This window comes from Colletes gigas, unplaced genomic scaffold (genome assembly GCF_013123115.1).
Source record: "Colletes gigas isolate AHSC1104 unplaced genomic scaffold, ASM1312311v1 Colletes_gigas_Sc00010, whole genome shotgun sequence".
In the NCBI taxonomy this organism is placed as follows: domain Eukaryota; kingdom Metazoa; phylum Arthropoda; class Insecta; order Hymenoptera; family Colletidae; genus Colletes; species Colletes gigas.
The window spans coordinates 9,897,887-9,915,513 of NW_025106639.1; the positions used below are offsets into that span (position 1 = coordinate 9,897,887).

At 46.2% G+C, this 17,627-nt stretch overlaps 1 protein-coding gene across 1 annotated transcript in view; it reads right to left on the bottom strand.

Annotated features, from left to right (window-relative positions):
- Positions 1-23: 23 nt before the first annotated feature.
- The window catches only part of LOC122397883 (Down syndrome cell adhesion molecule-like protein Dscam2), a 62,992-nt gene continuing 45,388 nt past the window's right edge, over positions 24-17,627 (bottom strand). The window contains exons 5-10 of the mRNA XM_043397347.1: positions 15,763-15,912; positions 9,330-9,655; positions 6,228-6,477; positions 2,248-2,392; positions 1,469-1,731; positions 24-248 (exon numbers count right to left, since the gene is read on the bottom strand). Coding sequence (XP_043253282.1) covers positions 31-248; positions 1,469-1,731; positions 2,248-2,392; positions 6,228-6,477; positions 9,330-9,655; positions 15,763-15,912 — 1,352 coding nt within the window. The 3' untranslated portion in view covers positions 24-30. The remainder of the gene's footprint in view (positions 249-1,468; positions 1,732-2,247; positions 2,393-6,227; positions 6,478-9,329; positions 9,656-15,762; positions 15,913-17,627) is intronic.

The window sequence follows — 17,627 nt, forward strand, 5'->3', positions numbered from 1 at the left end:
GCTGTTATTCCATTTTAAGCGGGGGTAAAATCACTCGGAAAAGACATAGTAAAATCGAAGGGAGGATAGAGTACGAGAAACTTTACCTTTCACTTCGATGTGAACCGTCTGTGAATCGGAGCGACCTTGTTTGTTCTTTGCCGTACAGGTGTATGCACCGTGATCGGTGCTGCTGTCGACACGATGAAGCACCAGCGTTCCGTTAGGGGATACTTCCTGACGTCGACTCGTTGGTAGCATTTTACCGTCTGCGATTCCAACAAGAAACGTTTCTCATTACGTTGCTTCTATTTCTAAACACAACTATTCCACTTTCTCTCACGAGCTGAGCAAGCTAATAACGTCCCGTCGCTTTTCATAATAATATAGTATGTAGATGGGATCTATTCGACAAGATACCGTAAAAACGAAATAAAAGTTGTGTTGTCCGGTAAACCGTTTAACAACATATGAACGGATGAAAATTGTTAGAACCTATGCACGAGTCCACTCGTAAAACTGTGAATCTTGAGACGTTAGTGGCTTACGGAGCTTTATTATCGGCATGAAATAAATTGAACAGTTCGTGATAGGACCGTAAAGCAAGGAGAATGATAAATTTAGTTGGTGCAAGCAGACTGTTTACACAGGTACGGAATCAAGGTTCACCTCTCGACGTTACGGTATCTCGCGCCTCTATGTATCTACATACAGTCGAGTTTTCAATCCGCTTTCTGTACTCGCGTCTCGACTTTGAAAGCGTCGTGGGAACGATATAACGCGCGCACCGTCATGCTACATCGTTCGTAAAAAGGGAGAAAGTTACGGTACCGTTTGAAACTTTTCCAGAAGTTTGGTTCATCATTACTGGAAAAAGAAAACGTTTCAACTTCTAGGAGGTAGCGGCCTCGAGTTTTCTCGTTCGAAGGAATGAAACCCAAAACCAGCGATTCGTTTTTATCCCTTCGCTCCGGCCCGGCCCGGCCCGGCGCGGCGCGGCGCGATGAAAACTTTACTTACGAGGAATATCCGTAAAACTGACCGATGCTGATTTTTACGAAACTTTGCAATTTTTTAAACGGGCAAAAATAAAGCTACGCTTATTTTTTCTTAATTACAGAAATTCCAGTTTAACGGGAGAAAGCTTTGTTGGTTTTTTCCCGAAAGAAATAGAAAAGACTTGTAATTTTTTGATCGCAGGGTTTCAGGAAACTCCCTCCGCGTTAGACAAACAACTTTCACCTCGAAGGTTGTTTTGTAGGGAATCGCGCGTGGCGAATCAGGAGGTCGACACAGTCGTCGAGAGGTCGGTAGTACTCGGTCCAAGTCGACGACGAGTCTCGTAAAGGGTAGGTCGAGGTAAAACGAGCCAAGTACTAGATGATACGACGTATAAGGTTTAACGAATGGACTCGAATCTCGAAACGAAACGCATCGCATCGCATCGCATCGCATTTAATGGTTTCGATCGAACACCGCGATCACTGACCTTTCTCCCATATAATGCTCGTGATCGGGAAACCAGCGACCGGACATTTGATGACGGTGGTTTCACCAGCCACTGCGGCATAGTTTCCCATCGGGCGTACATGGGGCAGACCGTAAATGTTGAGACGAGCCGAATGGTGGACTCTCGCCCCTTGATTCGCCGCCGTACATCGGTATTCCCCGCCGTCCTCCACGTGTACTACGCTTATATTCACGTGCGATATTACGTCACCGTGCACCGTCACATACTGACCTATCATAAACCTGCGAGCAAGTACCATAAGATTTTCGTTACGTAACCATACGTGTCGTTGGTCCACTATTTACTCTGTTCGCGTGATAATTGTTCGGTAGGTTACTACGCGCGAGACAATTACGAAACGGAAGAAAGAAATTAAACGATCGTGATGGTATTATCAAATAATGTGTATACGGGCTCGTAAAATCTATCATTTTAAATCGAACGGCTGTAAAAAGTTTCGACCGAGACCGGTTGATTGGTAATTTTCCTCTCGATTGGTTCAGAGAATGGAAACCCGCGAGGAGGTATCCGTTCCCACGGGAGCTGCGCTCTAACGAGGAGCTAGTCTGATTTTCTATCGATCGTAATACCTTGGTCTAATAACCGAAAATAATTCTTGTATACAAGTTGACCATCGATTTTTCAAATTGTAAACCTTGGTCGCTCATAATGGAACAAACTGCTCGCGAAATACGCATAACGTATGCGCACCCTTAATTCTTTTCTCCGGCACCGAAGAGTGGAAAGAGACATCGTACCTGTCGTTCTGCGGAAGAGGAAATCCATCGAGGGTCCAGGAGAAGTGCGGCGTCGGGTTTCCTGTGGCGATGCACTTCAGCGAGACCGAAGGACCGGGTTGAATCGTTTGTTCGATGAATTTATAGAGAAGCTGCGGAGCAACGTCTGAAAGTCGTACCGTTCGGATTAGGTAAATGCTTGTAAATTGTACCAGGCACACGAATCATCGAAAAATAACAAAATCTCGATAAAATTTCGAAATTGAATAACACGAGGGAGAGGGAGCAAAGAACAGAAAGAAACAGAGAGTTCGATTTGGACGGTGAGAAAAGTAGAAAGAGCGATGTAATTTCTGATGTACTTCCTCCGGCATTCCGAGATCTTACCGTTACGCAATTAAATGAAACAGATTTTCACGAACCTGTCGCTAGAATCATTTTAATCTAAAGCCGATGTTTGATCTTTTCTTCGTTCGACGGAAGAGGCCAGTAGAAAAAGTGCGTTGCGCACAGTTGTCAGCGTTTTAGTTGGTAGAAAGGAAAGGTATCGCGATAAGACACGCGTACCACTCGATCTCACGAGTATAAGGTACTCTCTACCTATTACGGGGTGCGATGTTACATAGTTGGCTATTTTCGCTATCCTGCTTTCGAACAATTGCTTCGAGTTTTCGAGTTATGTATTTCCCTTTGGAGCGTGTGACGCGTAGCATAAGGTCGTCGGTCGTTTTGATTTTCAATGGACAGCCAGCAGCGAGCGGAAATTGGTACGATATGGCGCGGCGCAGTGGACGACGCGGCGATGTGGGATGCACGTAAGTACTTACATATGTACATATGTACCTGGGGGCGAAATTTCGAAATCGTGAAGCGGTGCAAGTGCAGATTCAGGCGCGCTGACGGGGTCACGCACCCCAGAAGCAGCCTGAGGTCCCGTTCTAAATGACCCTGGGCAGCCGCAAGGCGGCGTATTACGCACGCAACATTTACATGACAAGCCCTGCACGCGGGTACAACTATCGATCTGCGGTTTGACGCCTGAACTCGAGTGCCGCCTAGTGAATTAACCCCAAATTATAGAGCCGACAATAACCGAGGCTCCGAGCTGCGCGGCTGTTTGCACGCCGCGTAAATCAGGATTCCGTATTGCCGAATGCCACGCCCCGTTTTGCGAATCTCGTATTATTGTATACGCGTTGCACCGCGTCGCACCACATCGCACCAGGGCGGCGCGGCGCGGCGCGGCGCGGCGCGTCGCGGCGCACCGGCTGCTCATTGTCGTTATTTCTCCCGCACCTCGGTTATCGAAAACTTTACCCGCTGCCCGATATACACACATATATTGTCCACGCTTGTTTCTGGCTGATATCACCCGTAAGCCGAGCTATCATTGTCCTCGCGAACCAGTAAATTTCTCTTTCTTTTTCTATACGATGTACATATGTACATACGAATCGTTCGCGTTTCACGAACGCGTACAATCGAGGGAAACACGTAATATCGATTAGATCGTAATTGTTTGGTTAAATATTTAGCATATTCGTTTTCTAAAACACTGTGTACCAGTTTGAACGTTTCGACGAATGATATGACTCGAACCGAAATCCAGCCAATTTTTCACAAATTCTTTCTTTCCGTCGTACATATGTACATGCGTTCCGTGAACGTTTCCGCTTCGCCCGGCCGTATAACTGAAAAACAAGAATAAAAATACCAGATGGAGGGGCTCCACGTTACTAGTAGCTATACATTTATTTCCCCATTCAAGTAAGTTAGCCAGCCATCGTTATGAAAGTTTGCCGTTTTGTTGATTCCTTCCCTTTGTTACGCCAACGGATTAATCCGTTTCCAAGTACATATTTCGAGTTACACAAGACGATAGACATTCGGACCGTTTCGATTTCGACTGTTTCGAATCATTGCGTATTCGATGTATGCATGAATTATTTGAAAGGAGAATAACCGGATACGGGGAAAGGATATCACACGAGGAAAGAGCAGAAAACGGGTCATGCCTCGTGAGAGAGAATTAGATGCGATTTTTTATTTGAATTTTCAAGTCGATTCGTAGGATCGTTCTTTCGTTCTGTAATGGGAGCGATTAACGTAAGACGTGGTCGATGCGCGGTGTATACCCGACGAAAAGACGGAAATGGCCGTTTCTATGTATGTACGTACATATACTTAGGACCGTCGACTGACACGGTCGTTTAAGGTAATGGATTATGTTGCGTGGCGTGGCGTGGCGTGGCGTGGCGTGGCGTGGCGTGACGCAGCGCTGTGCGGTGCGGTGCGGTGCGGTGCGGTGCGGTGCGGTGCGGCCATGGTTTTAAAGGACGATGACGGGGTAGTACCATACATATTCGTCCTAGCCCGCGGTTTTTGCGCGGGAATTTCGAGCGGTAGCAACATTTTTACCGAACCACAGTTTCTACTCCACGCCCCGTCGCGTCGCCAGTGCAGCGTCGAGTTTCTTTCATTTCGCCAACTAGCAGCCGCCTCGCCCGGCTTCCCACTCTCGCGACTAAGACAAATGGTATGTATTTATTTCACGGCACGCCAGCCAGTGGATTTCTCCTTTCTCCATTATGCATCGCCCTCGTTAAGCACTCTTTTTTTCATTTTTTTTTATTTCGACGCTCTTCCCTGGCTTTTTATTCTTCTCTCGCTTCTCCTTCTTCCTCTACCGCCGATCGGCTCTCTCGCTATTCGTTTTCACCTTCTGCATCTTCTTCTCCGTCTTCGTCTTCCTTTTTTATTCCTCCTCCTCCTCCTCCTCCTCCTCCTCCTCCTCCTCCTCCTCCTCCTCCTCCTCCTCCTCCTCCTCCTCCCTCTTCGTTTCTCTTCCATTCTAGGTCTTATTATTTCTTTTGCTGACAGTTTTTTTTATCGCCGTTTCATCGCTCGCCTCCACGAGCTTGAGAATAGGCAAGACCTATGTATAAGTCGAGAGAGCCGGCCAAGTAACGGGAGTATTTCATTTCGCGTATCGAATCAGATTTCTTCGATAAAAACAGCAACCAGGAGACCGATCGAGGTACCGTTGAACGCGAATTATAAATTTTAAATAGAAATTTCACTCGAAATAATTAATCATATCAGAATGCTGCTTTCTCATGACCCGTTGTAGAAGAAATAAATCAATTACTATTAGCAATTTATTAGGTTGTACGCATTAATTAGGTGGGTAGAAACGGTAAACGTAGGCAGACGTTAGGTAGAAAGGCAAGGAACATACATATATGCTGTTATTAACCTAGCGTCGATTAAGTAAAATTCTGGCCGAAATTCATAACTACGAAAAGGTTATACTTGGCTGAATATTTCGTCGGAGCGAATCTAGTGTTCTGTGTCGCAAAAAAGAAAATCAATTTTCAGGGGATGATCGGTCGTCGAATTAACCAAGACCACCGCGCTCGTCGCGAACAAACTTTTCCGTTCGCTTAATTAAAAATATTCAACTCGTCCAAAGGGTAACGCGGGATAAAGACTAGTTATAATACGTATATTTTTATCGCGTTTAACGGACTTTGTTTCGCAACGAGCGATAAAAACTGCACAGCTAGTTGCCAAACTTTCACGATACAGCCTTACCGGCTCTTAGTTAACAGCGTACCCGGTAATAGCTTTAATTTAGCCCTATTATTCTCCTAAGGAAATTTTATACAAGTTGACGAAACTTTTGCAATCGGGTTACTCGCGCCTAGATATACATGTATGTATTAGCTGATCCGTCTGAGCTCGTGTCGCGTGTGACGTTACCGAAAAGTCGTTTTTAACGTGTCTCTGTGTCGCGCGTCACGTTTGAAAATTTCCTCGGGTTACTCTCGCGCGGTGGCGAGATACATATGTACGTACATATGTTTTCATCGACCTTAAATTTTTAGCTCGTGGTAAAACTAATTTCACCGGTGGGTTCGTTCCACGCCACTTATCTCGCCTCGTTTCTGCATTATTCGCAAAGAGGCAAACGAAAGATTACGCATTAAAAATACACTCACCCCCTAGACGTAACTCCGCGGTCGCTTGAACCATCTCGTAGTCGTTCTTTGCGAAACACTGATACATCCCCTTGTCGTCTCTCGCGATCGCGGATATGTACAACGTCGAACCGTCGTTTCCAGTGATTTTACTTCTGCCGGATGCGCCTTCTCTCACCGGAAGACCGTCTTTTGTCCAGGAGATCACCGGAACTGGCTTACCGGTAACGGAACACTGAAATTTCGCATCTTTCCCCAAGTCGACTGTCACCTGCAACAGATATATATATATATATATATATTCACGGGTAGTCACGGTTATTAACAACGATAAATCAACTTAATTGTAAACCAAGTATAATCTAATTTAAACCCGAAACGACAGTATTTGGTATTATAGAAAAAGTAAAAGTATAGTAGAAAAGAAAAACGAGGAAAATAAAAGAATGAAAATTCCGAAAGTCTCGTCAAGATGAAATAACATACCTACCATATACTATACATATGTATACATATAATAAAAAAATTTAGTCAATTTAGATTCGTGAATCGAATTTTATACCAGCTGTATAACTTTCATTTTCGTTCTCGGCTGGCATGTTGAAGTCCAGTGTAACGGGTAGTAGCTCGTTTTCAACAAATATAAACGGTTGCGTAAAAAATGCGTGGATACAACGGAGAACGAATTTCAAGCGACCAAACGCACGAATTCATACTAGCAAATTGAATGTCTTGCTGGGTATTTCATCGTCCAACTTGGAAAGCTTAATTGCTTCCGAGTTTCGCAGGCATCGTCCTTTGATCAGCTTCGTGACTCCACCGATATAATATCATTAACGAGAACTGTTCTAGGTAAACGGGATGCGGCCAAGTATTTAACAAAACCTCTAGTTTTGGCCATCCGAGTATCGATAGAAACCAATAACGGACCGTAGTAGCTCTTTCTCTCAAGGGTATTGCATAGCAACGAGTTGAAACTAGAAATCGATACGTAGCATGCGTCGTACCATGTCGTAGATGCTTATGTTCGGTAACGGCAAGTAGAAAAAGCCCGTGATAGTCGGACACGCCGAACGCGTCCGACGCGTCCGTCGCGTCGGTCGCCTCGGTCGCTTCGGACGCGTCGGGACAGTGCTCTTCTACTTCTACGAATATCGATCAACCGAGAATCGACCATTAATCGAGATGTATTATGTATTATACATATTACGCTTCGATCTCATCGGGCTTGTATCTGGTTTGTATCGATATTATTAAAGAAGATGATTTTATTACTATTAAACTCTGTTAAGGAATTGGAAAGTTTTCCGAGCTTGAAAGAATCAATGGAGATTGTTCGAGTATAGAGGAAGGGTCGCAATAAATGATCGGCTCGAGCCGCCGAATAGACGAGCGGACACTCGAATACTTGGAAAAGCGATTCACACTAGTCGGGATTATTCAGGGTGCGACGCAAAGCGACCGACAGACAAGTCACGAACAATTGCTCGATCTCGACGAATCGAATTTGCGATCGTTAAACATTGTCAAGAGGATTTCGCGTTGCTTTTGTTCCACGACCTCGAAGGAAAGTTTCTTTTAAACTGAAAGAGGTTTTAAATATCCTTTGATACGGAATTCAGCGGGCGAAGAAGGAATGGAAAATAAGACGCGCAAGTTGGCGCCTTCGAGACGACCGATTGGCTGGTGGGAGGGAAGGAGGGTGGGAGGCTGGGAGCCGTCGCATTGAGAAAAAAGACAACCAAAGGCGCTGTTGTTTTTCAACTTGATTCTCGTTTGTCGCCCCTTTGTCCTTACGATTATCTCTCGGTGCCTGTATGATACGTACAATACATATCTACAGTATGCAGTATTACGGCGAGCAGAGTCATCGTGACGGCCGTACACCGTGCGACCACTACTTTTTAAACGTTCCATGAGCGAACCAAGACCATTTCGTTCGCAACGAGAAGCGCGATCCTCGTTACTTGTCGTGCGAAATTCGGCCGATAAGAGGGGAGAACCGAAAGCACGGACCTCGGCGCGGCGTCTTAGAAAAGACACTCGTCAGTCTGTCGTTATTCAGTCTGTCGTCCTACTACGTCGAATTAAGTCGACGACGTCTCGCAGTCGATGGGAATTTATTCGGAAATGTCTGCGTGGTACAGTGTTGGAGGAGAGATCGTGCTCGCCGATGCAGCAGCAACGGGAATATCTCATCGACTTAACAAAGTCTCGGAGCAACGAACCGTTATGTTGCGTGGTTGCACAGTCTGCTCTCGCCGTTTGCAGATCTGCTGGAAATAGAATTGACGCTCGTTGCGAAATCTCGACTACGCTGCCAGGATAAGCTGGGACGTAACGGGTTGGGGGCGAGGAGAGACCGACCAGCGAGAAGAAAAAGAAACCGACGGAGAAGAAGGAGCTCTCGAGTTGTTTACAAAATAGAATAAAGGAACGGGGTAACCTGTTGATGTTGCGGATGGACGAAGAGAGAAGTTACTTATCATCGAGAACCTTAGCCCTTTTGCGTTGTCATGGAAACTGCTGGGAATTTATTTCCGGAAAAGCGTTCTCGACGCGACCATTGTACGCTAGCCGAGATTATCGGAACTCCGAGACGTGGGGCTAGTTTATGGCTCGATGCCGCAAAAAAGTATCGCGTTGCGATAAGTGAATCGAGACTAAGTAATCGAGAAGACCGGAAGACGAAGAGGCAGCGCGACCGACCAGGCGTACGGAACGAACAAGGAGACTGGGTGAGCTTAAAGATTTCTCAAAGGATGAGGATTATCGAGGGTGGAGGGAGAAAAGCAACCGAATCGTTCGATTCGTTTCTGAGATCCAATCGTCGGGAAACAGGATACACTAACCTGTTGAGGCGCCAAATGGATGAGAAGAAGGATCCAAGTGGGAATTTTTCTACAAAGTTCTTGAAATTCCAACCACCCGCACGACTACGAACGTTTCAAACGTTTATCTATCCGCGAAAAATCGAAATCGATCGGCTGTCGTCTGTTAATTACGCTTCGTTGCAGGACAACATCGAGGCAACATTTACGGGAAGAACAAAATACAGGAATGCAGAGAGAGAGAGAGAGAGAGAGAGAGCAGAAAGATGAAACAAAGTTACCGGAAACTAACCTGTTGAGGTGCTAGATGAATGGAGAGACTACTTATAATGGAAACTTCTAATTCGACCCTCTCGGAACCGGCTGTATTGTTGGCGTGACAGACGTATCGTCCGGCGTCCTCGGCTCTGGCCGACTGTAGCACCAACACGCCCGCTCTCGCGTGAATTCTCTCCGAATTGAAGATCATCGCCGTGCCTGATTCGGACTCACGAAACCACAGGTACGTCGGGGGCGGTATTCCTTGAGAGATGCAGGAGAGGACGATCGTTTCCCCGGTCCGTATCGGTGCCGGGCTGACTCGTTCGTTGAATCGTGGCGGGACTGGTTTTGGTTGGTCTGAAAAGGAGAACGAAAAAAAATCTTTAGAGATTGCCTCTGTTTCCTTGAAAATTTCCTCTCAATATTCCGACTACTCTCTTAGACGCTTTACGTTAATCGAACTTTTGTTGCAAGATTTAGCTGGCTCGTGGTGCGAATCGGTTTCTTCGATCTTCGCTGGATCAGCCGAGAAACGAAATATTTTCAGACGAAAACTATTACTCGGAATTAAACAATTTTAGTACGTTAGACGAGCCGCACCGTTATCTTACTAGAAAATCAAATTACACGAGCAACGAGTAGGTACCGCATACTTGCTAATTTCTTGTATTAAATTCCGGTAATAGACATTGTTTAGGTGATCGTCCGAATTAGCCACCAAAGGAATTCTTACCATCGTCAATTTATCCTTAACCATCCGACAGTGTATGGTATACCACCAAATACATTTTGAAGCTTACGTTTCTGAGAAAGAAATCTCCGAGGACTCGTTGAAAGAGACAAAGATCTCGGTATCAATGTTTCATGTCTACGAAAGACCTACTTTTCTTCTTGTTACGTATTATGCGAATTAGTATGCTCGGCAAATTTACATTCATTTCCTTCCCCCCTCTTTCTCTTTTTCTCCTTTTTCTCCTTTTTCTCCTTTTCTCTCCACCTCCACCTCCATTTGCTCCGTCCTCTCATTTGTTCTATACTCTCACATTACTCTTCCCGGTTTAAGTAGAAATTGTGTTCATTGCGCGGCTTTCAGGGATACTATATTATTATTATATGTATATTAATTGTAAAATTTCATTCGAAAACGAATAACCTTTTACCGAGAAAATGTAAATGTACCGCGTAGAGCATCGTCCGAGGGTGCTCGAACCTCGTTAGAATTTCGTATTTCACAAACATCGGATCGAACGAGTTACGTTTCAATTACCGATAAGGTAATTGCACGCTTAAGTAGAATCCATTTTCGCCGTTTCACCGGCACGAGTTACACAGCTTCTCGATCGCTCAACGATCTTCAAACGTTCACTGTAACATGGACCCGTAAAAACTGATCGACCCATTTATTTAATCGAAATACGCATACATAATAAGTTGGGAAACGGATCTGCTTTAGCGAGCGTAATCCCGAGAGGCGCATCGCCGTGCTGTTCTGCTCTCGCTAAACAGCGCATGACGAAACGGGCATCCCGAATTTGTCGGAATTAGAGGCCTAACGCCTAACAACGATCCAAAATAACCAACATTTTATTTCTGTTCTAGTAAACACCGCTTAAACACCGAATGCTGTTTCTCGAATATTTCGATCCTGCGACGTCACAGTTTTTTACAGCTACACTATTTTATAATGGCTCGCTCGCTCGCTCGCTTTGTCTGGTCGGCGTTATTATTGTAATTTAAGCTGATGGCGTATTGATCGTCGCTTGCCTCTATCTCGCTCTCTCTTGGTTCTCGTTGCTTCTCTCGCTGGCTTTCAAACCATCTCTCACGCTCCTCTCGCCCACAATGTTTCTCTCTCTCTCTCTCTCTCGCTGATGCCAGTGTGCAATTCCAGTTGCCATATTCCTGCAACGCCCCGCCACCACACCCTTGTTCGTACTACCGCGGTGGTTCCACCAACTCATGGCCATCTACGTTCGAAACTTTTTATGCCATTCTCATTCGACTTACGCACCTCAACGTCAACGTCAGCGTTAGTGTCGTCCATGTTGATGTTGAACCGATGAAAAACACGCGCATGCGCGCCTCCAGAGAATTTGGCCGATCGATCGATGCTCGAATCGAAAGAACCGTTCTCGTCGCAGATTCGTCTGGCGACCAATTGTTCATTACCGCGTTAATAACTACATATATGCATATCATCGAAGCCAGATACTCTTTGCTCTTTCTATCGGCGTACCGCGGTATTTGATCGCCGTCTGCCGCTCGATCGAGGGAATGTATCGATCGATTCACCATTTTTTAACTAGCGTCGCTGGGAATTGAAACCTCGAGGACCCGTCGATGATCGTCGGCATTTTGGGGTAAACCGTTAACACCGAAAATGAACCCGATCACCGCAGGCGGAAACACACACGTCTACTTATTCGCCAAACTGGTTTTTCCATCTCTAACCGGTTTAAATTTCCATTCTCGTTTATCACAATCGAATCGGCGATCGAAAGACAGACAAGACAGACTGGCAAAGAGAAGGAAAGAAATTGTGTTTAAGGGCCGGTCGAAAAAAATTTAAAAAGTATTTCTCTCTGTGGGAATGGCATTAATAACCAGCGGCAAGTGATTTTCAAGTACGCAAACTCGACTGATATCGAGGGAAAGCACTCGGCGGATACACGAGCACGAGCACGAGCACGAGCACGAGCACGGACATTTAAGCGGAACATCGGCCGGGCAGGCAGACAGTGTTCTCGAACGAACATCTTGATATCCTTTGAACCATCAGTCATTGACTGCGTAATTCAGAGGCTTCGCTCTTTCTCGCGGTACTCTCGATCTGCTGGTAGAAGGGTACGTGAAACGTTCGGTCGTTGCGTGGCGAGGCGAGGCGAGGCGAGGCGAGGCGAGGCGGGGCGAGGCAAGGCGAGGAGGGATGCAGCGAGCGAAGGGAAAAACGCGACCGAAGGGAGCGGAAACCGCGGCGGAACGATGTCCAATTAAACCTTTCGAGCCGTCGACTCCAATTAAGACTCTATTAAATATACACCGGGCGCGTGTGTCGCCGGCAAAGCGAATTTCAAATGGCTCCGGTCTTTCCCGCGTATTTACCTGGAGCAAGCAACTTCACCGTGACAAAGTTGTCGCTAATTAGCCGTACAATGTATCTCGTGCAACGCGCGCGGTGAGAGACGCGGCTTCTCGCCGTTCGCCTTTTTCCTGCGCGCACCTTCGCCAGGCGTTACCAAAATGTTTTTAATATTTTCTTCATACCGCGCATAACGCGTATAATATTTTTTTGATTGCAACCTTCGAGTGGATTTTAGGTAAACGGTGGACGCGCGCAGCGAATCCTTAACAAGATTCGAAACAAAGAATCGGTAGAGATCGTTGGTGGTTGGTTAATTAGTCGGGAAGACGACAGGTTTCTGCATTCATTTTAGCTGATATTACAGGCAATCGTATTAGGTCGTTCGCTAATTACGTCATCGAAGCGGCGAGCTGCTCTCGAACCGATGGAGCACACGCGTAATTTAATGCAAGCCACTGATTGCTTCAGAATTCGGGTCACAACGCGCGATACCCGGGCGCAATTTGCACGCAAGGCGTACACGTATTTCGGTGCGTATCGTCCGGCCGCAATTCCGTATAATTATATCTCTGATTTATACGGATGAACGGGGGGAGAGAGAGAGAGAGAGAGAGAGAGAGAGAGAGAGAGAGAGAGAAACGAAGGGAAACCTAACTGACTTTTACTTGGGCAAAGTTGCCCGGCATCGATGTAGCGCAGCGATCCGATCGGGCGGAGAAATCCTCGAACAAAGTTGTAATTCAACGATAATATTGCATTTGAAAACTTTGTTCCGTTCGACGAACAGAAAATTCACGCGAAAATCTATCGCGTCGCGAATATTTCCAAGAATCCGTTTGGTAATTTTGAATTTGCACAACCGCGTGCGATGTACGCGCTTAGTAGAATATGCCAGGGTATGGTAAAAAAAACCAAGAGATATATGTACAAGTAGGTTGAGCTCGATAAGATTGCAGGGTAGCGAGCGAAGGGATTGGAGCCGTGATGGCTGCATTGTTTCTTGCCGACGTTGCTCCGCAGACTACCACTGCACTGGTAGCATCCTGGCACCGTGGGATTGTACTTTGCGTTTTCGTCGAGTCTCCAATGGACCGATATTCCTCCGTCCCCTTTCTTCGCCGCATTTTCCTTATTCTTGCCCCTCACGGTCCAGCCCCCCCCCCGCCTTTTTATCTCACTGATCCCTTCCGTTCTCCTTCGGCCATACCCGTCATTGACCAAGGCAAAAAAAACCCACGGGGGTATCGTAAAACCGTGCTACGAACAAACTGCTCGCCTCGTTCCACGATTTTACCAAACTTTAACATTTTTTCGGGCTGTCGGCCGACAGAGTGTTTAAAATACTTGGAACTAATACCATCGTGCGCGCGGCCGGATACTATTCTTTCTTTTCGTTCATTTTCCCTCCTCAAAGTATTAATTATGCTATTTACGTGTCAGGTGGACAGTATTGATCAGGGAACTGCGCACACTTTCCGAGAAGCATTTATTACGCGTGGAAAACGAATTAAACGGTTACGCGTATAAGATTAAAAAGGCCAACGTCCAAGGAAAAGTCCTCCGCGAGTCTGGCAAGAAGCGCGTTAAATGTAAGATTTCTCGGGAAATAAATTTCTCGGTTTCGCGGTTCGAGGCACGTCCTCGGTTTGCGGAAACACGAGACGGAAGCACTAAACATTTCGGAGAAAAGTACAGATTAAACTTTGCCCTCGAGAAAGTACGCGGAGGGAAAACGTTCTCGGATTTCTTTTCACAGTGATTTTCTTTACTCGCATCAAGTGGTCGACTCGAACGTCACTCGGACGGATATCGATAAAAGAAAGAAACGCACGCTGTCAATGATATAGTACATATGTATGTACATACGATGAGGAAAATGATGGAATATACAACGGTTTGCTCGACGGGTGTACTTTAATAGACATCGGGTTTCGAAAGCAGCTGTTTTGGTCCGTCCTCTGTTGTCCGTTCTCTTTATCGTAGCAAAAAGGCAGTGAAATAACGTCTTACTTTGGTCCAAGTTTCTCCAACAACCGCCTCTGATTTCATCGTTTCAGGCGACGAGCAACTACCAACGAACAATATGTTCATCTCGCATTCGATTTCGTCTCTTCTCTATCTCGGAACCACCGGAGCATCTCGGCTTGCGCTTTCATCATTAGCCAACCCATTGTTCCAACGGCTCATCCACATTCGACCCATTTTATGTCTTACGAATCAGCAGCTCTCTTGCACCGGATCAAGTGCACCGTCGACGAGCCATCGTGTTCATAGCTACGATCGTTAACAGGGGTCGATTAGGACCGTTTACATATCACGCGTCCACCAAATACCGACCAACGAAGGGACAAGCTTGGTTAAATTCGTTTTTCAACTTGTCGGACGAACGTGCGTATTTACGTATATGTATATGTATGTAGTATTGGATATCGCAGCATTGGATACACGCAATCTTTGAGAAAAGAAAAGTCGGTGTTTCGGCAACGAACGACTTGCTGCATTACACTTGCTGCATTACTTGCTGCATTACTTGCTGCATTAGTTGCTGCGACTGTTGCATTAGGCTTTAACCTATGTATAGACAGATCGAAAGTAATGCGTAATGGAATGCCGATAGCCGAAAGGTTCGAATCGATTCGTCGGTACATTTTGTTTACAACTGGGAGCAAAAGCTGCTCGTGGCACAGAGACACCAACGACCAGAAGAGAGTGCGAACGTTTCGGCCATTAGCATTTCGGACACTCATGATTTATTCATGAAGAAGGGAACGCGCGCGAGCACAGCGAGCGCGGCCTGCCGCCACAGGAAACGCGCAACAATGCATTATGATTTATTATGCAAGAGGTATGCGTGAGATCGTTGTATAAACGCTCGTGTTTAAGTAGATGCGCGGAACGTTCCCTGGATATCCCTGAGAAATACTACGAACGAACGGCTGCTCACGTACTTTAATCATCATTATGCCGACGCAGCTTTTACCCCACGGACTCGTTCGTCTTATCCCTTTTTAGCCCTTTTTTATTCGATAGGATTAAGTATTTTTACTCGATGGCCGTCGCCTACCCGCCTCGATAGAATTGATCGTTTGCGACGTAAACCTTAACTTAACAACGATCGTCTCAGCTTGATATCAAACATGTTTAAATATCCTAGACTCGACGCGTATCGTTGAAACGATAGAAACGAGTCCACACCTTAATCTAATATCGTGACCCGTTGCAGCCTGGTCATAGATTCGCTAGTGGAAAATTCCATTTCCTGTCGTGCTCGAGATAACCGCGTGCATTTACCGACACGAAAGCATCCACTCGGTGCGGCGAGATCGCGTGGGTGATCGATCCACGGGACAACGACGACAGGTGTTTGATATCTGAAACTTACCGTTCATCACGAGCCGAGCATACGAAGAACTTTCCACGGTGTCGCCTGTGACGCGGTGCACAGTCCGGCATCGATAACTGGATTGTGCATCGGCCGATGTCATTGAGAATATCAGGAGCTCCCCGGTCGGCAGCATATGATATTTCCCATCTGAAAGCAGATCCGTATCACTGATTCCGCGATACGCGCATAGGCACTATGCTGCCCATTCCCCTTCCCCTTTTGCTCTTTTTTTTTTCTTTTTCTTTTTCTTTTTTTCTCTTCTCTTCTTTTTTTTTTCCTTTTTTTATCCAGATTTCGACTCGATCGTGTCTCGTTCTAACGACGGGCTGCGCTTCCATTAATATGTAAATTTTTTTAATGGAAAATCCTCCCTTTTGTTCGCGGCATCGGTGCGCATCGCGCGTGTTGTAAATCGACGAATAATTAAAGGTGCACGGAAAATGATTTGGAAACTGGGCTTGGTCGTTAATTGTGGAGTCGGCAGGCACGGGAGCGTCATTAAATGGACGCGTAAAATGAAAATTCGACCGATGGGCACCGTTGTCCTCCGGGCTTGACCGAAATAACCGAGCCTCGACGTCGACGTCGACGTCGACGTCGACGTCGATGTTAATTAGATACAGTCTCATCGATTCATACTGGTAGAAAAATCCCGCGTACTATCACCGCGTCGGCGGACGTCTCGTCTCGTCTCGTTCGTGTAATTCGTACTGAACGTGGTGTCAGCTTCTAGCCGAATACATACAATATACAATTATTCTTGGAATTATTATTGGACACCGCTCGAACAATTGTTTGGGGGGGCAAGTTTGTAAACATTTGCCGAACATTTCTACGCTACTTTCATATTCGACAAGTTTGGTAGAATTCCCAAGTGAAAAGATGGACGAGATAAAATAAAAAGTCTTTGGGGAATAAGAATGAGAAGATTGTGTGAATACATGGGCGGTAATAGATCGGTATTTTGCATACCTTCCGTTATAGCGGTTCAAGATAATTCTGGGTCAGAAGTTCAATCGATACATAGTCGGAAAAATTCGCACGCGGAGATACAGACTAGCAGTAGGTCGTGTCTATTTATAAAACGAACGTTAATCCTCGATCGCGTTCCGAGGCAATTTTTGACGCAACGATCGTTGGTCGCGATGGCGAAATAGCCATTGTTAACGGTGCATTCGATTCGGTCGCGATTCGGTGGTTGGAAACCGAGTTACCGTACGAGTTGATAAAAGTGATTCGGACCGGCATGAAAATTCGGCGAGCGAAGAGGAACGATAAAAATATGTACCGTGAGACGGGGGCACCGGACACAGGTTGCGGGGAAAGGGGCACGGGACACGGGGTACGAAGCGCACCTTCTAATGGAAATTATGGGAAATTGTTTCGCGTGTATTGTGCCCGACGAGACGCGATGCGACTCGACTCGACTCGACACGACTCGACTCGACGCGACGCGACGCGACGCAGCACAAAGGGACGCTTTAGCCGTTATTTTCTCACATTTTCTTTCTGGGTCGACGCGTAATATATTACGTAAATTCCCTTTTTCCGTGAGTATTTTCGGCGAGTGCACGTGTGCCATAGGTGACGCGGAAAACATATATCGCGTGAAAATGTTTTTGCCCGCGCTCGCACACCTCACCGTATAAATGACTGTATTCATACTCGTTGCTCCCCTACCTCTCCACCTGCCTACCACTTTGCTTTCCCGTTTTTCCAGCACCGGTTCGCCCGCCTGGCTTGGCTGCCAGTGTCAATATTCCGTCGCTCGTTCCGCGCATCCTCCGCGCGCTCGTGATATTGCATTATTCTCCAAGAAATTGCTCGGGATTCTACCCGTTGATGATAACTCTCTCGTACCA